This window comes from Bos mutus, chromosome 5 (assembly GCF_027580195.1).
Source record: "Bos mutus isolate GX-2022 chromosome 5, NWIPB_WYAK_1.1, whole genome shotgun sequence".
NCBI lineage: Eukaryota > Metazoa > Chordata > Mammalia > Artiodactyla > Bovidae > Bos > Bos mutus.
This window is the reverse complement of record NC_091621.1, coordinates 79,807,614-79,834,005: the sequence shown is the minus strand read 5'-3', so window position 1 is coordinate 79,834,005 and position 26,392 is coordinate 79,807,614. Positions and strand designations below refer to the sequence as shown.

At 41.6% G+C, this 26,392-nt stretch overlaps 1 protein-coding gene across 1 annotated transcript; it reads left to right on the top strand.

Moving 5' to 3' along the window:
• On the top strand, positions 1-26,392 carry ERP27 (endoplasmic reticulum protein 27). The gene is given in 8 exon segments (XM_005903621.3): positions 1-2,242; positions 2,244-2,287; positions 2,855-2,952; positions 5,171-5,308; positions 18,436-18,552; positions 22,924-23,049; positions 24,588-24,785; positions 25,677-26,392. Coding segments are annotated over 8 exon segments (903 nt in total). The 5' UTR covers positions 1-2,108; the 3' UTR covers positions 25,725-26,392.

Below are 26,392 nucleotides of genomic sequence, written 5' to 3'. Positions count from 1 at the left end.
GTTTTGCCCCCTGTTTCAGTGCAAATGCTAGAAAAATCTCAATTTATTTATTTTTTTTAAATAAGCATGGTATTCTTCTTCTTCTTCTTCTTCTTTTTTTAATTTGCTTTGCTGTGGCTTCCCTGGTGATTCAGACATTACCATCTTTACAGAATCTGCCTGCAATGCAAGAGACCTGGGTTTGATCCCTGGGTCAGGAAGATCCCCTGGAGAAGGGGATGGCAACCCACTCCAGTATTCTTCCCTGGAGAATTCCATGGACAGAGGAGCCTGGCAGACTACAGTCCAGGGGATGGCGAAGAGTCGGACACGACTTTCACTTGCTGTGGTGGATATTAGTTGCAGCACGAAGGATCTAGTTCCCTGACCAGAGATTGAACAAGGGTCAAATAGAAGCAAGGAGGATTTCTTTTAATTAATTTTTTTTTTTTCTGGACTGAAATTTTAAAGTATCCATTTACCAAATCCATTACTAGTAATAGGTTAAATGCCAAAGAGCAGTGTTTTCGAGATCTTTCCCAAGACCCCTTTTCATTCCCCTCCTTCCTCTCTCAATCTAAGAAATAGACCCACCATTGCTGGACCCAGCTGCCTTTTTTCCAGACACACAGGTTCTTACCTTCCTCAGACACTTATGCAATGACTAGTGTTTATCCCTTCAAGCTGTGTCTTATCAATTCCTTTCACTCCACCTTCTTGGAGCCTTCCTGGTCTATTGTAGCAGCTTTTTTTTTTTTTTTTTTTTGAGAAATTAAGAGCAATCCGTTTCTACAGTTACTTGAATTATGGGACACTCAGTGTCCCATAATTAATTTTTTTTTTTATCTTTGGCCCTGCTGGGTCTTGCTGCACACAGTCTGTCTCTAGTTGTGGTGAACAGGGGCTACTCTTCATTGTGGTGCTCAGGCTTTTCATTGGAGCTGCTTCTCTTACTTCAGAGCACAGGCTCTAAAGTACAGACTCAGTAGTTCCAGCTCCTAGGCTCTAGAGCACGGAGTCAGTAGTTGTGGCTCATGAGCTCAGTTGCTCCAAGGCATGTGGGATCTTTCTGGACCAGAGATGGAATCTGTGTTCCCTTTATCTTCAGGCAGATTCCCAACCACTGCACCACCAGGGAAGTCCTTCAGTGTATTTTATTATCATATAGTGCATGCATGCTAAGTCGCTTCAGTCGTGTCTGACTCTTTGCAAACCCATGGATAGAAGTTTCTACTAAGCTTGAGGCTTATATATCCCCTGCCTTTGAGAATCCCTTGGATTTCCACAGGCACTTGGGCCACATTAGGCACTTTTTCTCTTCTGCTTAAGCTCTTCAGTGGCTTCCCATCACCTGAAAAATATAGCTGAAGCTCCTACACTTAGTATACAAGGTCCCCTGGGATCTGGCCTCAGAATGCCTTTCTGCCAAGATTTATTATTCCATTTTCTGGTAATACTCAATTACTAATAATTATCTTATTAGTAATTTGCACGTCACATTTGCATCTCAGTGCTTTGGCTCTTTACATGAAACTCCCTTTCCACCTTTATTGCCTAGAAAAGTTTTATTTGCCCAGGACTCTGCTTAGGCATGCTTCCCAGGCGGTGCAGTGGTAAAACCGCCTGCCAGCGCAGGAGACGCGGGTTCGATCTGTGTGTGGGGAAGATCCAAGGAGAAGGACATGGCAGCCGATTCCAGTATTCCTCCCTGGAGTCAGACATGACTGAGTCTGCACACACGCACTGCTTGGGCACCCCCTGCAGGAAGAAAGCTTTCACCAGACACCATCATTGTCCAAAATGTCCTTAGTTCATCTTCTCCTAGCACCCTATGAGCTTCCCAATTTTTTAATCACTTTCCATTTTACATTTAAATGATCTATTTAATTGCCCATTTTTCATATTAACAATCTAAGCTGGGAGAGGTGATCAGATCACCATTATTGCTATGTCTGTAGTGCCTAAGTCAACACTTGGCATAGAATGTTTTGTTTTATTTAAAGGAACTAGCCTGACTTTCTTCTGATTGGTTTTGTTCCGAGGCCCTGTTACCGAATCCTGTCTCTTATCTCAAAAGTTGAAGGTCCCCCTGCCCCGGAGTCAGCTGCAGTGTTCCCAGAGCACAAATTATGCCACAATCCATTAACTGCAGAGTGGGCTGCCCTGAGTCAGAGGCTCCAAACACCGAGACCAGGGCGTGGAGCGAGAGCAGGAAAATGGAAGCCATGCCGTCCAGATGCCTGTTTCTGTTATTTCTCTCCACGCAAACTGTCCCCGGAAGTTGTTGCAGAAGTTCAGGAATCATCAGGTAAAAGAAAAGAGCACTTGAGTGACCAGGGGGTGAAACTGTTTTTGGGAGAAGGGAAGGGAATATTGGTGGAACTCTGGGTATTTGTTCCCCAAACCTAGGAACTTTTCAGGAAATGCTAGATAAAGATCTGCCTTGCCTAGTAGAGAAGAGGAGAGTCTGACTCCTTCAGAAATAGGCTATTATGGACTTCCCTGGTGGTCCCATGACTTAAGTCTTCGTGCTCCCAATGCTGGGGGCCCCAGGTTCGATCCCTGGTCAGGGAACTAGATCCCACTACTGCAACTGAAGATTCTGCATGCCACAACTAAGATTTGGAGCAGCCAAATAAATAAATAAATATTATTTTAAAATGGGCTATTATGAGAGGAGTCCCCCTTCCACAAGTTAGTAAAGAAATAAAGCCTTGGAATGACAACTGCACTCCTAAATCTCTTTGGCCTTAGTATGAAGAGGAAAAATAGAGATGCCTTTGTGATTTAGAGTTGCTTTTTCTCCACTTGGTACCTGCAAACTCTCTGTCTCTCTCTCTCTCTTCCTCCCACCCCTACCCTCATCTCTGTCTAGATGGTCCTGGTGCCCAGGAACCCATGCGGCTCACAGATGTCCAAGCTGCCATGGAATTCATTGCTGCTGCTGAGGTGGCTGTCATAGGCTTCTTCCAGGTTTGTTCAGATATTGCCACCTGCCCTTCTCCCAGTTCAGTTCACTTCAGTCGCTCAGTCGTGTCTGACCCTCTGTGACTAGAAATATGCTACCTTAAGGGAGCCATGCTAGTTACTTGCTGGCCGGATGATACTGCATTAAAAGTCAAAGGGCAGAGTCTAATTTTAGCTTGTCAATCAAGATCTCACAATTTCTAGATGTTCCCAGTCTCTGAATCATATCTTTCTCATATTTGTTTTGAGAGTTCTGAGGCTGCTGTCTGGGTCTCCCCATCTGTATATGCTTTGAAGCTTCAGTCAGTATTTTAATTTCCAAGGCAGGGCCCAGAGTAAACCAACTTGTATCAAGCTGGCAACACATTTGTGAATAGCTGCCTCCAGTCTAGAACCTTTTACCAAGTAAGGAGTCCCCCACTCTTCTTTTGCTTCCCAGGTGGCTCCATGGTAAAGAATCCACCTGCCAATGAAGGAAACACAGGTTCAATCCCTGGGTTGGGAAGATCCCCTGGAGTAAGAAATGGCAACCCACCCCAGTATTCTTGCCTGGGAAATCCCATGGACAGAGGAGCCTGGTGAGTTACAGTCCACCGGGTCGAAAAGAGTCTGACACAACTGTGCAACTGAGCATGCATACACACTTTTTTTTTTTTTCGTTTGTTTGCTCTGAAATGTTGAATAAGGATGACATTTTGCATACTGAAGGTCTTAGCCAATCTTCCAGATCGGCTGCCTGGCTAAAAAAATCAACCATAAAGGAGAAGACATTATTCCAGCATTTTTCTTTTTCTCTGGAGGTAACATCTGGTGATTTCACAGCTAATTAATCCCCTACTCTCTCCTCTCAGACCTTGTCTGTTTCTATTCATTAATTCTAAATCACCATCATCTTGTCTTTTCTGTGTACACAGCTGGAAATAAAATCGATGAGATATAAGTAGGGGAGGAAGACGGGAGTGGGGTGGGGGAGTGGGGGTGAGGCCTGGGGGCAAATTTTTCAGTGATGAGAGAGAGATCTGACCTGTAGACAAAAACAGCAGCCTACACTCAGGCAGGAGTGCCAAGGCAGAACTGGAGGAGGGTGCGATAACTCAAATGGCCACCAGGTGTCGCTGTTTGCTCCGAGAGCAATTCAATTCTAAGGAGCAGATTTTTTTAAAAAGATGAAGCCTTGAAGAACAATTGTTCATAACCTAAAATGAACTCCACACGCTCTTTTGGATGAGCAAAGTGCCAACTCCCTCTACTTGACCCCAGCTGCAAGGCTAACCATGATCTTTTCTCTGAGCACATTTCCTTTTCTTGCCAGAGAAATGTCAAGGACAAACATGTTCATGGCTGTTTATTGCTCAGAGCTTCTGGGGAGGAGGGTCCCATGACTGCAGGGAAATAAGGCCAGCTTGCTGTAGAAGGTCTGGAATCATTATTCAGAACAGGCTTCCCTGCTCTGTCTTGCAGGCCTTGGTTCTAGAGGTAGAGCAACGCCTGAACAGTGTCTTCATGGCTTACACACAGTGGAGAGAGCACCCCAACGTCCTACACAGCCTTGTTAATAAAACTTCTAAGCTTCCACTTTAATTTCTCTTATTTTTATTTTCTCCTTTTTGGTTCTTTTGACAGCACCTATTTCTGATTTTTACGTTTCTTCTTTCCTCTACAAATTATTCCCCAAATATTTGCCTCCTTTGGTTTATCAATGACTGTGGAGGCCAACTCTTCAGGTCTTTGTGATTTTGAGCCCCCTCTCAGCTACTAACAAACTACAAGTTAGTCATTCAGTCATGTCTGACTCTTTGCGACCCCACGGATGGTAGCCCGCCAGGCTCCTGTGTCCATGGAATTCTCCAGGCAAGAAAACTAGAGTGGATAGCCATGTCCTTCTCCAGGGGAATCTTCCTGACCCTGGGTCTCCTGCATTACAGGCAGATTCTTTACCGGCTGAGCCACCAGTGAAGCCCAGCAAACTACAAGTTCTATGGTAAAGCCAGATAGGTGTTCTAGACTTAGCCACTCTGTCATAGTTACCTATTAACCCACCCAGCCTGGAAAATTCAACCATGTCCCTGAGAAGCCAGCCTACATTTTTAGAGGTCAATGTTGTCTCACTGGACACTTTGATTAGATAAGTGTGAGCATATTTCTACTCCCTAGTCTCTTTCCTCCAGAAACAACCTGTGGGATTTTTTCTTTTTCTTTTCTTTTTTTTCCTTCTTGTCTTTAGGATTCAGAAGTACCGGCAGTGTCCCTAATCCACAGTGTGGTGCAAAATTTCCAAGACGTGTCTTTTGGGATCAGCACTGCCTCCGAGGTTCTGGCTCACTACAACATCACTGGGAACACCATTTCCCTCTTCCGTCTGGTAAGTCAGGTGGGCAGCTCCAGCCTTCTAGTTCTTCCTTGGGTTGTGAATACACAGACTTCTGAGACCAGAAAGGAGTCTAGATCTTGAATCACAACAGTGATGCCGGCTTCAGGGACCATGTGAGGAGGATGGCTCAACTCAAGCTTCCTAAACAGATGCTGTCGTGAAATGGGAAGAGGCCTGGACTGCGGGTCAGGACATAAGATTTTCAGCACCGCTTTGTCACCGAGCAGCCATGTGACTTGGGCAGGTCACAAAACACTTTCTTGGCTTCAGTTCTTTCATCTATAAAACAAAAGGGGAGTGGGAGGGAGGCTCAGGAGGGAGGGGATATATGTATACATGTAGCTGATTCATGTTTTACAGCAGAAATTAACACAGCATTGTAAAGTAATTATACTCTAATTAAAATAAATAAATTTTAAAAAGAAAAAGTACCAAGAAAAAAACTACTGCATACAGCTCCATAATTTGGACATGGCATAGCTTAGTTAGCCATTTTCCTATTTATAGATAATTCAGTGTGTGTATTAGTCCCTCAGTCATGTCTGACTCTTTGCAACCCCATGGACTCTCTAGGCAAGAATACTGAAGCGGGTTGCCATTCCCTTCTCCAGGGGATCTTCCCAATCTAGGGATTGAACTCAGGTCTCCTGGTTAGCTCTCCATAGATAATTAGATAATCTCAAATATTTTATATTACTGAAGTTCTATAATAAATGCTTTTATGGGGCTTCCATGGTGGCTCAGACAGTAAAGAATCTGCCTGCAATGTGGGAGACCTGGATTTGATCCCTGGGTCAGATATTTTTATATTTCCATATATATATGCTTTTTAATATCTTCATATCTTTGAGAGTTTGCTTACATTTATCAAACATATGTTAACAACTACTGGGTTCTCTATGCAAGGTAATGATCCTTAAAACACATTGAGTATATTCTCCCCTCTCGTAGCTCTTAAAATATGGTAGAGATTATAAACATAACATACAAGTATCGATAATACAAACAGCATTACCATGGGTAAAATATTGTGTGTGTGTGTGTGTGTTAGTTGCTCAGTCGTCTTCGATTATTTGAGATCCCATGGACCTCCAGGCCCCTATTTGAGCCCTCCAGGCTCCTCTGCCCATGGAATTCTTCAGGCAAGAATACTGGAGTGGGTAGCCATTTCTTTCTCCAGGTGAAACATTATAAGAGTTTAACTGGTCAAAGCAGGATAAGCACTAAATGACTTGGCCCAAAACATCAGCTTTGTAACCTATGATCCAAGTTCTGGCTGAATGGCCTTAAGAGTTATTCCATATTCTGGACCTTCTGTATTGCCTGCACACATTAATCCAGAAATGTGCAAAATATAACATGCTGTTTTCCTCCTTTGAGCCATCTCCCAAACCCCTACAGTTTCCCTGTCTCTTTTACAATGAAGAAAATCAACAGTGGGTTAAGATTTCAGTGACTATTAGAACACAGTTCCTTTGTTCCCTTCTTAAGGACGTTCTCAGTACTGACATCAACACAGTTTCTAATGTTAATGCCATTATCAACAGTGTTAAGGGTAATATATTCTAATAAAAAGAATAAAAAATGGATTAAAAAAAAAAGCAGAGTAGGAATTCTGACCAAAATAAGTTATGAAGGAGGCAACTGAACTGGGATTTAAAGAACAGATAAAATTTGGACAACATAGAGGAGAATTTATGGACAAAATGGGGAAAAAAGTTAAACTTGGAAAAGAGTGATCAAGCCAACCTGACTGGATCTCAGGGAACATGTTTTGGGCAGATGAATAAAAGAGCAATTTGATTGGAACCATATTGTCGAGAAATTTGAATACCAGCTTAATGAGTTTGCACTTAAGTTGACTGGCTCTGGGCAGCCCCTCAAGCCTTTAGATCAGGGGAATAGCATGAACAGAAATGTGTTTGCGCAAGATTATTTTGGCAGCAATGAGTCAGATGGATGATTAGGCATAAAGACAAGAATAAAGAGAACTTTTATTAGGCTGACTAGATAGATCGTGTACTAAGGATCTATAGCAAAGAGGTAGCAGCAGAAAGTGAAGAAAACAGCACCATATTCTCTTTCCTTGACCTGGGCACCTGCTTCTCTGGGTCCATCTCTTCTTTTAGCCTCCTTGAGTTCTTCTCTTTCTCTGTCCACACTACTGCAAGGATCAGATATCAAATTATGGAAAGGAGGAGAGGTTGAAAGTCACAGTATCTAAGGAATAGTGAGGTTATAACAGAAGTAGGTATTTCTGATGTTTTCTTTGGTTGTTGAGTTTATGTTGTTGGTGGAATGTCAAAGTGAAGATGACCAGAGTCCACTGGAAATAAGAAACTGAGCAGACATTAAAGTTTCAAAATTTCTGGTCTGAATGTCCTTCCCTCTCCTCTTTATCTTCTCTCTCTCTTACATTCTTCACCCAAATCTCTTTAAAATGTATTTTGTATTGTCTTCAGCTTTCTTTAAGCTCTTAATACATTGTTATCTAATTTGCATATCACTCCATTAAAACTGCTTTCAACCAGGTCACCATGGCTTCCATATCTCCAAACCCAACCAACATTGTTTAGATCTTATTTTACTGACCATTTATGCCATATTTGACGTTGTTAGCCACTCTTTTCTCTTTAATAGTCTCTCTTTCCTTGATCTAGGAACCTGCTTCTCTCGGTCCAACTCTTCTTTTAGTCTCCTTGAGTTCTTCTCTTTCTCTATCCATACTACTGCCTGACCCAATGCTCTTCCCAATCTAAGTTATAGAATCCATGGAGGCAGAGACTGTCTTATTCACTACTTCAACCACTGAGCATTTAACAGCATCTGTCAGGACTTCCTTGGTGGTCCGGTGGTTAATAATCTGCAATTCCACTGCAGGGCCATGGGTTTGATCCCTGATCAGAGAACTAAGATTCTGCATGGGGTAATCTGTGGCCAAATATAAACTAAAAATAAATTTAGGTAAGCATCTTTAAAAAAACAAAATAAAAAATAAAAGTGCCTGCCATGTAGCAGGTACTCATAAGTATTTATTGAATAAATGAATATGTGAATGAATCATTTCTTTTTTTGAAAAAGGCTTTATTTATTTAGAGCAGTTTCAATTTCAGAGCAGAATTGAGAGTAAAATGCAAAGATTCCCCTTATATCTCCTGCCACACACATCCATGGCCTCCCCCATCAGCAGCATCTCCACGAGAGTGGTAGATTTGTCACAGCCGATTAGGCTACATTAAAATGTCATAACCAACCAAACTCTATAGTTTACATCATAGCTCACTCTTGGTGTTCTACAATATATGGCTTTGGACAATGAGTAATGGCATAAATCTATTGTTATGGTATTCCAGGATTTTCACTGCCCTTAAATTCCTCTGTGTTCTGCCTGTGAATGAATCAATTAATGAATGAATGAGTAAGTCTTCAATAACAGGATCTTTTCTTATGTTTGACAGTTATGTGTTTGTTGAGGATTTGGCATGTTTTATCTCTAGCCTGGACCTCTCCATGATTCAGATGCTTGCTGGATATAACTATTTGAATATCCTCATAAGTACTGCAGGCCTGGAGTTTGAGCAAGCTCCAGGAGTTGGTGATAGACAGGGAAGCCTGGTGTGCTGCAGTCCATGGGGTTGCAAAGAGTCAGAGATGACTGAGCAACTGAACTGAACTGAACTGACTGCAGTCTTCACTTAGTCAAAACTGAATTTGTCATCTTCCCTCGCTGTGTCACATTCTTCCCACGAAAACACTATTTTACTGAATAGCTATGTTCATTCAGTCTCTGGTCTTTGCCGATCATACCTCCCACCCTGTATTTGGAGCCTGTGTTCTCCTTCACTCTTCTTTTTACTTTCTATTACATCAGTTTATTCAGGCACCATCAAAATATTTGTAGAGACACAAAAAATACAAGTGATACTTCTGAAGGAAGACAGTAATCAACAATAATGAGTTCATAAATGTAAGGGAAAGGGTTAGTGGCTCAATTATGTCCAACTCTTTGGGACCCTATGAACTGTAGCCCACCAGGCTCCTCTGTCGATGGAATTCTCCAGGCAAAAATACTGGAGTGAGTATCCATTCTCTTCTTCAGGGGATCTTCCTGACCCAGGGATTGAACCTAGGTCTCCTTCACTGCAGGCAGATTCTTTACTGTCTAAGCTATGAGGGAGGTCCCTTAACAGCAATGAAAACTCAGTGTTGCCACTGGTGAGGCTCCGTGATAGAGGTCTGATTTAGCCAGTCCCACAGCCATGGCCATTACACGTTGTTTTATTATCCAGTTAATACTTCCATCTTTATTAAATAGATTGAAGTATTTTCTGTGTCTATAGCTGCCTGAATCTTTTGTTGCTCCTGCAGTATTATTATTGATTCAATTAATGTACTGATGGTGTAATGCACAAAATTGACTTTTCCTCTGCTCTTTCCATTTTGTTCCTCGCTTAGACTCTTGGCACCTTTGGCATAAATATTGTCAGTACCTTCTTAATAGGTTTCCCTTCACTATTTCTTATTCACTTTCTAGATTGGTATGACAATGATGGATTTAAAATAGACATTTGACCATGACACCTCCTTCTTAAAAAACTCTTCAATATTCCCCCATATTACAAGAACAAAATCAAGACATTTAAATGTGTAGTTTTTATGACCAGGCCACTACCTGCTTCTCCATTCCCTTTTCTAGCACATTCCCACCCTAGTCTCTACCATTTCAATACCCAACTATACACAGTATGAGGACATGATTTTATCATGTCACGTGGGCTAATTCTCTGCATAGAATGCCAGCCCCGCTCAGGCCCTTTTCTCTTAGGCTCACCCAACCAACTCCTCCTCATATTCCAGTGAATCAGTTCCAGCAGCTTATCCTTCAGAAAGGCTCCCTGGAATCTCCAAATTGTCCTAACTACTCCTCTAAAGCTTCCCAGGTCACACAGTGGTAAAGAATATGCCTGCCAATGCAGGAGATGCAGGAGACTCAAGTTTGATCCCTGGGTCAGGAACCCCTGGAGTAGGAAGTGGCAACCCAGTCCAGTAGTCTTGCCTGGAAAATCCCATGGACAGAGGATCCTGGCAGGCTACAATCCATAGGGTCTCAAAGAGTCGGACACGACTGAGCACGGACAGAGTTTCTGCTAAAATCCCATGAAACTGACCACTTTAGAGTGCATGTGATGTATTTCTGTGTCTGTTTCACCTTTACCCTACTAGACCATGAGCTTATGCAAGGCAGGAACCATGACTTATTCATCTTTGTGTCCCAAAGGTCTACAGTAGGTCTCTGGTACCTCGAAGACATTCAGAAAGTGTTTGAGGAATTTACTCATTCCCAAAACTCTGTCTGAAGATGCCTGAGTCCCTTCAGCAGTTCTTCCCCCACCTGGACAGAAGCTGCTGGTTTGCACTGTAAAATAGGATTAAATCAAATCCTTCTGTGAAGAGTTTTGGTGAGAAAGATATAAGCTGTGTATAAAATAGACCAATAATAAGGTCTTAGTGTATTTCACAGGGAGCTATATTCAATATACTATAATAAACCATAATGGAAAAGAATATGAAAATATACATACATTATATATATAAAATACATAATTGAATCACTTTGCTGTATACCAGAGACTAACATAATATTGTAAGTTAACTATACTTCAGTTAAAAAAAAAAAGATGCTTTTTTAAAGAAAGATATAGAAGGTTACACTAATGCATTTCCTGGTACCGTTGAACTATTTGTAGCAACCTGTCCATACAAAAAACTCCAATTAGCTACAGATCCACAAGTACTTCTTTCCCAGTTTGTTGTTTATAGTCTTATGAAAGCCTGATTTAAAAGTTCTAGTTCCACCAAGAGACACATTTGGGAAGAAAAACAAGTGCTTGTTGCTTCCAGTGTCTCTGCAGGTTTTACGACCTCTAACGAACGCTTTAACTTTGTTTACGATTTATTCTCTACAAAGCCCTGTTGATGACTTCCCAGAGCTGCTCACGCTTCTTTAGAATCTGCTGGTTGTTTCCCACCAGTGACAGACCTACCTACTCCAAATGAACTCTTGGAACCTCTGTGGAAAGATTATTTATGTGCCACACCGAAAACAAGCACCCTGCTCCATTGGCAGGTCTGTGGTGACAACTCTTAGATAAACATTTTCTCCTCAGTTTCAGTTCAGTGGCTCAGTCGTGTCTGACTCTTTGCAACCCCATGAATCACAGCATGCCAGGACTCCCTGTCCATCACCAACTCCCAGAGTCCACCCAAACCCATGTCCGTCGAGTCAGTGATACCATCCAACCAGCTCATCCTCTGTCGTCCCCTTCTCCTCCTGCCCTCAATCTTTCCCAGCATCAGGGTCTTTTCCAATGAGTCAACTCTTCGCATGAGGTGGCCAGAGTATTGGAGTTTCAGCGTCAGCATCAGTCCTTCCAATGAACACCCAGGACCGATCTCCTTTAGGATGGACTGGTTGGATCTCCTTGCAGTCCAAGGGACTCTCAACAGTCTTCTCCAACACCACAGTTCAAAAGCATCAATTCTTCTGCATTCAGCTTTCTTTATACTCCAACTCTCACATCCACACATGACCACTGGAAAAACCATAGCCTTGACTAGATGGACCTTTGTTGGCAAAATAATGTCTGTGCTTTTTAATATTCTGTCTAGGATGGTCATAACTTTCCTTCCCAGGAGTAAGCATCTTTTAATTTCATGGCTGCCATCACCATCTGCAGTGATTTTGGAGTCCTACACTTTCAAAAATTCAGTCCAAATTTTACTAGGATTATTATTCAAGTTTTTGGGATAATTTTTTTAAAAAAGAAAAAGAACATCAACCAAAACTATCCTCTTTTTTTTAGTGTTTTCTTAAATTGAGGTATATTTAAAAGTTTGGCATTGAACAAACTGAGGCTTTTAATATACTCAAAAAATACCATACAATGTGACTGTGCCCTTCAGAAGAGGATCCCAATGTTTAGAAATGATAATCAGTTCCTGTGTCCTGTAGGGGTGGTCTGGGAGTGAACAGACATACTTACACAATGGACATGGGTTTCACGGATTCCTGCCCGTTGGTCTCTGTGGCTCTGTGTAGACCCATTAGGAGGCCCTTTTATGTCTGCAGTTAAGACTTCTCCTTGACACTGGGAAATGTGAACCAACTGCAGATCTTCTGATACTTTCTTTTATTTAAGATCTAGAATTTCATCTGTTTGTTTTAGTGCCTAATTTATGATAGGCACTAGAATCTGATGAAATTATTATTATCATCCCTGTGTGCACTTAGTCACTCAGTCGTGTCTGACTCTTTGCGAGCCCATAGACTGAAGCCCACCAGGCTCTTCTATCCATGGGATTTTCCAGGCAAGAATACTGGAGTGAGTTGCCATGCCCTCACCCAGGGGATCTTCCTGACCCAGGGATCGAACCCAGGTCTCCATCACTGCAGGGGGATTCTTTACTGTCTGAGTCACCAGGGAAGCCCATTATCGACCCTGCATTATCAATAAAGAAACTAAAGTTCCATGAGCCTGATTCTGATGTCTAGACTTTCAGAACTATAGAGTCACAAACATCTAACTCATACCCAGCATTCTCCAGGCCAGAATACTGGAGTGGGTAGCCTTTCCCTTCTCCAGGAGATCTTCCCAACCCAGGGATCAAACTCAGGTCTCCTGCATTGCAGGCGGATTCTTTACCAGCTGAGCCACAAGGGAAGCCCAAGAATGCTGGAGTGGGTAGGCTACCCCTTCTCCAGCAGATCTTCTCAACCCAGGAATTGAACCGGGTTCTCCTGTGCTGCACGCGGATTCTTTACCAACTGAACTAAGAGGGAAGCCCATATCCAGTATGGCCGACTCCAAAGCTACCTTTTCTACCTTATTATAGTGACTTTCTACAGTATTTAACTCTGAAAAAAGCCTGTTTTTACTCCTATATTCTACCTACTCTAATGCTCCTCATTAAATAAAGCCAAAGAAAACAAAAAATGTTTTTCCTAAACAATTTCTCTCTCCCCTAGCACTATTTAATCAAACCCCCATCTTATTTCTCAAGATTTAACCTAGACATGACATATTTTGGGTTTTCCCAGTTGGTGCAGTAGTGAGAAGGAAAAGGCAACCCGCTCCAGTATTCTTGCCTGGAGAATCTTGCCCAGAGACAGAAAAACCTGGTGGGCTGCTGTCTGTGGGATCACACAGAGTCGGACACAACTGAAGCAACTTAGCAGCAGCAGTAGTGAAGAATTCACCTGCCAGTGTGGGAGGTACAAGAGATGCGGGTTGGATCCCTGGGTCAGGAAGATCTGCTGGAGTAGGAAATGGCAACCTACTCCATTATTCTTGCCTGGGAAATTCCATGGACAAATAAGCCTGGTGTGCTATAGTCCATGGGATCCCAAAGAGTCAGACATGACTGAATGACTGAGCACACACACAGACACACACACACACACACATGTATGACATATTTTGGCAAAGAAATTTCAGAATTAGCCCATACAGCAAATTTCCACTGTAAGAACATGTTTAGAAATAAGCTGAAATAATAAGTGGAAATATGAGTTGACAGTTATATGGGAGAGAAAAGAGTGCAGCATTTGCTATATTTATGGAATGCATCAGTCTGTAAAAATAGTTCAGGCCAACTATTTAAACGTGACTGAGAAAAAATTAAAATGTTGTGTATGACAACTTGTCTGTGTGAGGACACAGCTTGTCTTAGCACTAGTGTGAAGTCCCTCCCCACTCGCCCAACCAAGCACTAACCAGGGCCGACCCTGCTTAGCTTCTGAGATCAAGTGAAATTCAGGGCATTCAGGGTGGTATGGCCATAGACAGCCCCCTACTCTCAATAGGACACTTACTGTTACCCTAATCCTGTGTTGAATAAACCGTGAGCCTGTCCTAAAATGGAATCTCAGATATTATTTGAATGTGTACCTCATTTTGAGTATTCTCCATCACTTCTATTTGAAGAAATAGAATTAGTCTAACTTTGACCCAACGGGATAGTAATAGAGTAGAGGCATCCCTTCACGCCTTTCACAATTATTCCTGGAAACCTGTTATAAGAAATGCACCTAGCCAAGCAAAGAATCAGAGCAGAGTACATAAAAATAAACTGATAAGGAAGGCAATAAATAAGATTTGCCAAATTTTAAAATATTTTTTCTAAAGTATATATATATATATATATATATAAATGTATTTATTTTTGGCTGCACGGGGCCTTCACTGCTGTGCACGGCTTTCTCTAGTTGTGGTGAGCAGGGACTACTCTCTAGTTGCGGTGTGTGGGCTTCTCATTATTGTGGGCTCGAGGGCACGTGGGCTCGGTGGTTTCAGCTCACAGGTCCTGGAGTCCAGGCTCAGTAGTTACGGTGCATGGGCTCTGTTGCTCTGCAGCATGTGGGATCTTCCTGGACCAGGATTAGAACCCATGTCTCCTGCATTGGCAGGCAGATTCCCAAGCATTAGACCACCAGAGAAATCCTAAAGTATATATGTACCAAGTATATGGTAACCAATTAGCTTATAAAAACAAACCCCAGAGGCGAGAGGGCGTGTACTGAACAAATGATTTCTCCATGGTAGCCAAGATATTTAATATTGTAGCTGGTGCAAACTAAAACAACTTTAATGTTTTACAAAAAGCTGGGTTGTTAATTACAGGAATCTACCAGAATTAATTCAAAGGAGTATTGCCAAAATACTAACAAACAGAAAAGGAATGATGAAATCCATTGGTATGATACAGTGTCTGACTCATATAATAATCTACATCTGATACTCTTGGGGAACCTCAAAATTATATTGTAAGGTGACAACCCTTCTGGTTTACTGTTTCTGTTTTTCTTCTGGTGCCCCTTTTCTTGAGGAGAAAAATAATATGATTTTTCAAGGAAAATTCTTTCCAAAAACTGGAAAAATATATTAAAAAATATTTTCTCCCACTCTGGGATCCAGGGTCGGATTTTCTTTCCAGGGCATTATGCAAATAAATTCCCTTTACAGAAGGGAGGTTTCCTGTTTAAATATTTCCAGGAACCCTACACATGAGCGCTCCAGAGTTTGTTGGTGTAAGAAATAGAGAAATAATCAGGTATGCTTCATTTAAAGAGCCATGACCAACTGGAGAGGCTTCGGGAGGATGGCTTTTATGAAAGATCTTTGCTTCTTAGGGAATGTTATCACCACTTCACAAACTCTGCCTCCCATATACTGCATTCCTCAAGTCCAGAGCCACCTGGAGTAGCTGGCATTTCCTGTTCATCCTGTTCTGGGAAATGCGAGGGTTTGCCGGGAAAAGAGAGCAGCGAGGGAGGAGCTCCTGGCTCTGAGCACGGTTCTATCCACTGTGGTGTAGACACCAGGCTTCCAAGTTTCTAGAAAAATAACCAGAAAGTATTTAGACATGTTAAACATAAAAAGGACCCTGGTTGTGATTACAGTAGTGATTCTGATGGTTGTACAATTAGCAAAACCTTAGGAAGGAAACGTACATTGCTAGGTCGCTTTAGTCGTGTCTGACTCTGCAACCCCATGGACTGTAGCCCGCCAGGCTCCTTTGTCCATGGAATTCTCCAGGCACGAATACTGGAGTGGGTTGCCATTTCCTCCTCCATGGGATCTTCCCGACCTGGGGATTGAACTCGTATCTCCTGCCTCTCCTGCATTTGCAGCCAGATTCTTTACCACTAGCACAACCTGGGCATTATGCAGCTTTAAAAATCCTTTGTGCTCACTTTCTTTCTCCTGGAGGAGAGGGATGGGAGAAGGGTGGGCGAGGCCCCACGTAGGATGACATTTTCTCCTGCTTTCATAGTTCTCTCCCAGGCTTTCTCTCAAATAGTGTGAATTTTAAAACAATTAAATATGCAAAGGGAACTCACATTTTAAAATATCCTGTAGTTTCGATGATTTTTTTTTCAAGATTCTTTTTTTAAAGACAAATATTTTCTGTACTTTGGCATTTATGTATTTCATAAGTTTGAGTTGTGAAAAAAAAAAAAAAACCACAATCATTAGGTGATTAAGTCGTCAGTTGAGTAAATGTCAGCACTTCTGGATCTCAGCACTTTGGTGTAGTCAAAGCATTTTAAACAAAACAAAACAAAAATGCACACTAGTTATAAACAAAAAGGTTGATGACTACATTGAAATTAACTTCTATTCATATTCAGTTACCATTAAAATAGTCCCCAGTGAGAAAAGATATGTAATATAGAACCATAAAGGGCTCATATCCATAATATATAAAACATCTTCAAATCAACAAGGAAAGGATCAACTCAATAGAAAAATAGGCAAGTGACTTGAACGGAAACTTCAAAAAAGATGATATATAACTAGTTAATTGGGGAATTGGAGGTTAAACCACAATGAAATACTACCACATATTCATCAAAATGAATAAATTAGAAAGGCAGATAATACCAAGTGCTGGCCAGGATGTAAAGCATTGGGATCTCTCAAACAGTACAGATGCAAGTATACATTACTATTCATTTTAGAAAATAGCTTTGCCTTATCTCCCAAATAAACATCAAAATGCACGTCAAAAATATACATATCCTATAATTGAAAATTTCAATCCTAAATACATGCTCAATAGATACAGAGGCATGAGTTCCAAGAGAAATGAACAAGAGAGTTCATTGCAGCATTATTTTAATAACCAGAAACTGGAAACAACCTCAATATCCATCAGTAGTAAAATAAGATTTTGCATATTTATACAATGGGATACTATTACAGCAAGGAAAATGAACATATTACAGCTATATGCAATAATATGGATAACTCTTAAAAACAAAATAATTGAGATACACAAAAAAAACATTGTCTGTTTCCACTTACATCATTTTTTTTGTGCATCCCCACTGCATGTGGGATCTTAGTTCCCCAGCCAAGAACCAAACCCACACCACCTGCATTAGAAGCATGGAATCTTAACCACTGGACCACCAGGGAAGTCCCTACATAATATTTTTAAAAAGAAACTCAACTGTAACAGTGAGGTGAATTTTTAAGCAGTAAAGCTATAAAGAATGAAAATCGTCATTGTAAAAGTCAGGATAATGGTGAACGTTGGCAGAAAAATAACGGATTATAAAATGGACATGAACTTGAGCAAACTCTGGGAGATCATGGAGGACAGGGAAGCCTGGCATGCTGCAGTCCATGGGGTCGCAAAGAGTCATACACAACTTAGCTACTAAACAACAATAGAAAGATCTCAGAGGGGTTCAGACATTCTGGCAATATTCTATGTCTTTCCCTGAGTGGTGGTTCCACAGTTGTTTACTCTGTGACAATTTTCTGAGCTTTATATTTTCCATTTGGTGCTTTTCTCTGCACACACACACAAATGTGTGTTTTATTTCACATTAGAAATGTATGTAAATAAAACATAAATCTGATCCTCTAAGTGGCTCCCCTTGCCCTCAGGTTAGAATTTAATTACTTATCTTGACCTCAAGGTTCTTTGGGAATTTGCCCTGCCTACCCCATTGCCCTGATGGCTCTGATCCTAAAGAATCTGCTGCAATGCAGAAGACCTGGGTTTGATCCCTGGGTCAGGAAGATCCCCTGGAGAAGGAAATGGCAACCCACTCCAGTATCCTTGCCTGGGAAATCACAAAGATAGAGGAGTCTGGCCAGCTGCAGTCACTTTCCACCCCACTGTACATGTCTCTCTCCTACTGCACTTAACATTCACTGCTATAGTCGAGCTAACCTAACTGCAGCTTCTAGAACGGAACACCTATCATTTTTTTGCCTTTTGCAAGCACTGTTTGTTATTTAAAACTCCCATCCCATCCTCATTCATCTGACCAAGTCTTAGCCGTTGATTAGGAGCTGTCTCTTCCTGGAAGCATTTCTCCTCTTCCTTAGGTGACATACGGGTCTGTGATGATACTTGTCACCTTCTGTGGGATGTTCCTGTTTACTTCTCTGTGCCCCACAGGACAGTGCATTCCTCGAGGGCCAGAAACATTTACCTTTCTGTCTTTGGAGCTTGAGTTAGTGCCTGACTTGAGGTTAATAGTTCAGAAACATTTATTGATGACAGAACAGTGACAATTTTATCCTTTCTGTGTGATCCAGGTAGATAACAAACAACTGGATTTAAAGGGTGAAGACTTTGAAAGCATGGATGCCACCAAGTTAAGCCGTTTCATTGAGAGCAACAACCTCCGCTTGGTTACAGAGTACAACGCTATAGTAAGTAGCCCCTGTCTCTAGACCCAGAAGTCCTTTTGTCAGGGAGGGTAATTGCCTTCATAGGAGAAATCTTGTCCTCCAAGCATTCTGATCTTTTAATGAATAATAACAGTTGTTATTGTTGTTATTGTTGTTATTGTTGTTTAGTCACTAAGTCATGTCAGACTCTTTTGGAACCCCATGGACTGTAGCCCACCAGGCACCTCTGTCCATGGGATTTCCCAAGCAAGAGTACTGGACTGGATTGCCGTTTCCTTTTCCAGGGGATCTTCCCAACCCAGGGATCGAACCCAGGTCTCCTGCATTGCAGGTGGAGTCTTTACCAGCTGAGCCACAAGGGAAGCCCAAGAATACTGAAATGGGTAGCCTATCCCTTCTCCAGTGGATCTTCCCAACCCAGGAATCAAACCAGGGTCTCCTGCACTGCAGGTGGATTCTTTACCAACGGAGCTACCAGGGCAGCCCATAATAACAGTAACCACCATTAAATCAACTCAAAATTGTTTATATTGCCATCCCTACTACAACCCTTAAGATTGATAAACTTGTTCTTACCCAACAAAGAAAGAAATAGAAAAGTGAGATGACACGTTACATGACTAGTAAGAGAGTCAGAATGCAAAGTTGAGGTGACTAATCAAAAACTTCTGAGTTTGGTTGCAAGAGAGTTCAGTGAAGCAACTCTGATGTGACCAGCATTCTAGACCATGCTTCTCAAACAAGATGGCAAGCTTGCCACAATTGCAAAAATGCTGAAGGTCAATTTTTTTTCCTAAAGCATTAGAGACCAATATTTTTATAAAATACAAATGAGCTGTTTAAAAACACTGATCACATATTTGGATGTTGCAGCAATGTAAAATTTCTAAAAAGTTTTTACACACCTATTCTCATTTTCTGTGTCTACCTCCTTGCAGACTCATGACCAGCAGTTCTGTCGGGTACAATTGGCACTTGCCTAGACCCTCCTGGAGTCTCAGGTTTCTTTCTGGGTGTATTCCTTGGTTGTTGCATTCGGTCTACAACCTGGGTGAAGGTGTTGGTCCACCTGTCCAGATAATCTTCTGGCCTTCTAACACCTACAGCTTATAGAATTACCTTATATGTCCTACCTTTTACCTTCCCGAACTTACATCATTAGGTGATGGGAGTGTTGATTTCCAGTGATCTACCTCAGCTCCGAAATGCTGCATATTCTCTCATAACAGTACTTTATATGCACGTCATGCTTTTCAGAACTAACAAAACCCTTTTATGTCACTTTTTCATATAATACTCACATATTTTTTTGAGGTAGAAGAGAGGAGATTATTATGTCCATTTTATAGAGGAGGACTCTCAAGTTCCAAGCAACATTCAATATTACACAGTAAGTAGAAAAGACATCACTGAAGGCAGAAAATTTGATGATGCATGAAGTCATATTGTCTATTTCCATTTTATAGGAGAGGAAATGGGAGTTCAGAAAAGTGAAGTAACTTCCTCCAGCCCTACAACTTGTCATTTGAAGTTCAGTGACAGCCCTGTCCACTTGACCCAGCATTTTTCACGACTGATCTGTCTGACTGAGTCCTGTGGTTTTTCCGTTCCCCCACATAGCCTACAACAGAAAACATTTCTTTTCCTGTTGACCAAATTCCTGTCCGCCTCTCACACCATGTTTGTCTCCATAGAATGGTGATCCCATTTCCACTTCTGCTAAGATTTCAAACACATGCATCCCAGGGTCACTGGTAGCAATAATTTAAAAGGCATTGAAAAGTGCCTAGACCATTATCATTCTGGTCATTGTCTATAAGGCTACCAGGAGTGCATTGGGGACCAGAAAAGATGATCTTCCAGTGCCTGGTTTATGACCCAGGGTCCTGGAATTCCACAGGTGAATGAGGGCAGAGGCAAAGACTAGCCTTCCTAAGTTCTGATGATTGGGCCGTCTCTCATCTTATAGAACAATGACACATTTTGTTAAGTTCTACATTAGAGGTGACACCAACTCATATCAAGAAGAAATTAGGAAAGAATTTCTCCAGAGAACCAAGTTTTATCATGACTTTTTCATTTCCCAAAAGTAGTGTTTTTCTCTTTTTGAGACCTGCACACACTACTATGGTTATTTCTCATCTGTTTCTGGTGCAGAGGTTTGCACCAGTAGCAACTGGACAGAAATTCCAAGTCCCGTAGTTGACCTCCTGTGCACTGTTAATGCATACACTCAACATTTGGCTTCAAGATGAAAATTGGACTGTGTCTATTAGGATTAAACTCATCATTTCTGCAATGTTCAGTCTCTTCCTCTATCCTTCCACTATATCATTTGACTCTTTAGCTTTGGTTTCTTGACTCTCCCCAAGATTTATCCTCTATCTATTCTAGGAAGGTAGATTGCATGCTATAAATTGTCTCTTGTTTTGTTACTTAAATTTATAGCATGCAATCTACCTTCCTAGAATAGATAGAGGATAAATCTTGGGGAGAGTCCCCTGTTTTAAACTCCAGGGAGAAAGTTTCTGGAAAGAACTTATTGGATCCTCCTTGCCTACACGTCGGCCAGTAGAGCTGAAAATTCTCTACAGGGTAGTATGTAGCTTCTGCTGCTACTGCTAAGTCACCTCAGTCATGTCCGACTCTGTGTGACCCCATAGATGGAAGCCCATCAGGCTCCCCTGTCGCTGGGATTCTCAAGGCAAAAACACTGGAGTGGGTTGCCATTTCCTTCTCCAATGCATGAAAGTGAAAAGTGAAAGTGAGGTCGCTCAGTCATGTCCGACTCTTAGCAACCCCATGGACTGCAGCCTACCAGGCTCCTCCTTCCATGGGATTATTTAGTGATTCCCATTCCCATCATTCTGAGACTTTGTTCATTAACCTACAGCTCTCTCTGTGCACATGCTAGTTTTATAGCAATACTCTCTGTATTCAGAAGGGGGAGGTAAGAAGAAATGGGATTTTGTTTAAAATAGAGACAGTTGCAGCACTGTTTCTGAAAAGGGAAATGAAGGGGGCTAGAGTCATAGTTTTATAGTCTCCCTTCTCTCCTCCCTCTGCCTCACAGCTGTCTCCTCCACTCGACCATCCACAGCCTCAGGGGAAATCACCATCTCTAATCAGCAAAGAAAGGCCAAACTTCCCATCTCCTGAAGCAGTTATCTTATGGCTGACCTGAAATGAACTAACTCAACCGTGCTTAGGGCTGAGTTGATTTTGTTGAGGTTTTGTCATCAGCTGAATAGGAGTCTCATAGATAGCCTCATGTATAGAGTCTCATGTATAGAGTCTGTACTCTTTAAGTACAGACTCTTAAGTCACTCTGCCTGCTGAGAATTCCAGCTCATCACTTATGTGACTTTAGGAGATCTTGCACCTTAATGTCTTTATTTATAAAACTGGGACTTTGAGGATTAAATTAGTTATTATACATAAAGACCTGAAAACACTACCCAGCACATCATCAGCACTCAAAAGTGTACACTACTAAGAAGGATTCAAAATCCCATTTTAAGTGTATCTGGCTTCTCTTGGTTTTTTATTTGTTTTGCTTTGTTTTTTGCTGTGCTGTGTGGCCAGCAGGATCTTTGTTCCCTAATCAGGGAATGAACCCACACTTCCAACAGTGAAAGCTTGGAGTCCTAACCACCGGACCACCAGGGAATTCCCAAAATCTGACTGCCCTTGCCACATTTCAAAAGGAGTTGAAAGAAGTGACTAAAATATTCCATGGTATATTTGTTGTCTAATGATGCATAACAGTTTACTCCAAAATGTAACAACTTAGAACAGAAAAATAATTGATTATCTGATACAGTTTCTGTGGGTCAAGTTTGGGAGTGGCTAGGGATGGGGGCCTCTGATCCCAGGGGCTCATGTGAGGTTGCAGCCATTGGTCAGGGAGGTAATCATCTGAAGGTTTGATGGGGGCTGGAAGATTTCTTCCCAGATGATTCAGTCACCTGATTGGCAAGTCAGTGGTGGTTGTTAGCAGGAGAACTTAGTTCCTTCATAGGAACTACGTGAATCTCTTCCCAGGGCTGGTTGAGCGGACAGTATAAGAGAGTAAGTGATACAGGAGAGAACAAAGCAGATGCTACTATGTCTTCTATGACCTAACCCTTGGAGGTCACACTCCATCACTACTGCAGTATCCTTTTGGTTACTCAGCTCCACCCTGTTCAGTGTGGGGATGAGGGGTCTACTAAATTACATGAAAACTAGGAGAGTGAAACTGATCCAAAGCCATCTTGTAGGAATTGCCATTGGTATGATGGGTGGACAGCTATCATTTATGGTCCAGTGTGCCTAGTCACTGAGTTAACACTAATATTTTTTCCCCTCCTTTTCTCTTTCATTCTGCTTTAATACATTTCAATTTGCCAGACTGCAATTGGCCTATTCAATAGTATGATTCCGATTCATCTTCTACTGATTATGAACAAGGCCTCCTCGGAGTTTGAAGAAAACTTGCACAGATTTCAGGAGGCAGCTAAGCTCTTCCAGGGGAGGGTAAGTCTGGACGGGGAGATTCTCTTTTGAATACTCAGCTGTAGGACACCAGAAAAAGAGAGATGGGGCTAGGGAAGTGAGAGAAATGTGGAAAATAATTATGGTTAAGAGATAACGAAGTGAGAACTGGAATATAATAAATCCCATTACTCTGCCTTAAAACATAAGATGTATTTTAAACTGTTAAAGATGTATTTAATCATATCTTCCATTAGCAGTAAGTCTATTTCTTTTTTATTCATTGATGGTTGGACAAAAAATAGAGATCCAAAGAGACTGAACATAAAAATCACCTGTTAGTCATGATAGCTTCATATATCTATGCTGTGCCAAGTAGCTTCAGTTATGTCCGACTCCTGGTGACTCTATGGCCTGGTAGCCTGCCAGGCTCCTCGTCCATGGGATTTTCCAGCCAAGAATCCTGGAGTGGGTTGCCATGCCCTCTTCCAGGGGATCTTCCTGACCCAGGGATCAAACCCATGTCTCCTGAATTGCTGGAAGATTCTTTACCACTGAGCCACCAGGGAAGCCCCATGATTTATTTACTCCTCACTATAAACTCTGAAGTTTTAGACCTCAGGGCTTATTTCTCACATAAAACACATATCTTGTACCTATTACCCACTGGATAGGCAATAAATATTTTTCTTTCCCTTCCCCACTTTGTGCAGTTCTGCTTATGTCACTGAAATAGTAAAACTTCAACTACTTCAAGTCTACTGCATTGAACTAGAGACCCCAGTGATGAGGGCTGTTTGGTAAAAAAAAAAAATCTTTCTGGTGGTTGTTTCCCTAACACTGGAAGTTTTCAGTGTTACTAAATATAGATAACTCTCTAACTAGACTGTTATCAAGGAGATTTCCTCATTGGGCAAAAGGTTTGATTTAATAATATAAAATAGTTAACAATTATTTACCATCTGAGCCACCAGGGAAGCCCTATCAAGCACTTACTATCAGTTCAGTTCAGTTGCTCAGTGGTGTCTGACTCTTTGCGACCCCATGAATCACAGCACACCAGGCCTCCCTGTCCATTACCAACTCCTGGCACTCAGACTCATGTCCATCGAGTTGGTGATGCCATCCAGCCATTTCATCCTCTGTCGTCCCCTTCTCCTCTTGCCCCCAATCCGTCCCATCATCTTACTATATATGCTAAAAACTGTATTAGAAATATTATCTATTCTCTCATTCAGTCTCCCCCCAACAAAATCCAATGAGAACACTGAATCTCAGAGAGGCCAAGTAATGCACCCAAAGTCAGACAGCTAGAAAGTACTAGAGGCAACATTTAAAAAGAATACTTTCTCCCTTAGCTAATCATTAAACTGTCTTCCAATGCTTTGTTCTTAAAATTAAATTAAATAGACCTAAAACAATGCAAAGTAAAAGGAGAAATTCATTTTAATTCAATGAAGATTTAAATTGTGTGGCACAGACCCTGAATTCAATCAGTGTAAACTGCAACAATCACCAAGTGTCTCTTTCTTCCAAGGACCTCAGACAGATCTTTCTCTTTCAAATTTCCCCAACTGCAGATTCTTTTTATTCTAGTGGACAGTGGAGTGAAGCAAAATGAAAAGGCGATATCATTTTTCAAACTAAAGATGGCTGAACTGCCTGCTTTAGCAATTTACCAGACTCTGGATGATAAGTGGGATACATTGCCTATAACAGAAGTCTTAGTAGAGCAAGTGCAAAATTTTTGTGATGGATTCCTGAAAGGGAAGGGATTGGTAAGTATGAAACTGCAGGTAAAGCAAGTTGAGGTTTTTTTTCCCTCTCAGTTCAGTTCAGTTCTGTTGCTCAGTCATGTCCGACTCTGTGAAACTCCATGGACTGCAGAATGCCAGGCTTCCCTGTCCATCACCAACTCCCAGAGCTTGCTCAAACTCATGTCCATCGAATCAGATCCATTTTACCTCTCAGTCCCTTTAATTTTCTGTTGAATAAAAATTCTTTGACCTCCACTGGATTTGATTAAAAGTAAAGGAGTGGGAAGATATAGTGGTCAGGGTCGAGACTCTTTTTAGGATGTAATCATGGGAGTGAGTGAATGTCGCTCAGTCATGTCAGACTCTTTGTGACCCTATGCACTACAGTCCATGGGATTCTCCAGGCCACAATATTGGAGTGGGTAGCCTATCCCTTCTCCAGGGGATCTTCCAAACCCAAGGATCGAACCCACATCTCCCGCATTGCAGGTGGATTCTCTACCAGCTAAGCTACAAGGGAAGCCCAAGAATACTGGAGTAGGTAGCCTATCGCTTCTCCCGGGGATCTTCCTGACCCAGGAATTGAACCGGGGTCTCCTGCATTGCAGGTGGATTCTTTACCAACTGAGCTATCAGGGAAGCCCATAGTCATGGGAAGCAAACCAAAATAGAACTCCAAAAGCACTTTGGGGAAGGTCTTGCATATTCAAAGGAGCTGAATTTTGGATTTTACCATTCTGTGTACAATATCGATGGGAAACGAGTCAAATTCATATGAGGAGTTCATGAGATAACAGTGGAAGATGGATTTAGGGTTTTCAAGAGGGATTAAATAGCTCAATTTGTTAGTCTCAGAGTTCAAAAACAAGATTGGGCTCCAGAGCTGAATATCCATGTCATGATGTTTTTCAGAGACAAAATCATGAAGCAAAAGAGAAGACGTCAAAGGTGGAACTCTGATTGCTTCCCTGTTTCTTCTGCATACAATCAAGTAACTACTTTATGCTGAATAAAAAGGAGTCAATAAAAAGACTCAAATCTCAGAGACATTAAATAACAGACTCACCAAGCTTCACACACACACACACACACACACACACACACAACTCCAGTTTGTTCCTTAAAATCTCAATTACTCTACTTGCCCTTTCTTTAAAATTTTCTATATTCTCTACTACCCATCTGATTTTTCTCTTCTACATTCATACTGAAGGGACCCATACACTGGATGGAGGTTTTAAGAGAAACACTGTGCTCTTGCTGTAAAGTGGAGGGCAAGGGAAGTTGGGGAATGGGGAGCATTCTTAGAGGGAGACTGTTCTGATGGGTCATTTAATATTGAATTCATACTGCACGAGACTTACATACAACCTCTTGTAGAGCTGCCTAAGGGTTGAAACCCTACTCTTCATAAGCCCTTGTCCCTCTCTGACTCAGAGCCAAGGACACAAACATGGTTTTAAACACCTGTCTGGAATTGTCTTCATGCCAGAAGTCTAACGGTATTTCCAAGTCTCTGAACTCGGCAGAAACAGACCGTGTACAACTCTATGCTTGTTTCGCGTTCCTAACTCCCCATGTGAATCAACAACCACATGATAAATTAAAAGCCCTATCTTATAGGAAAA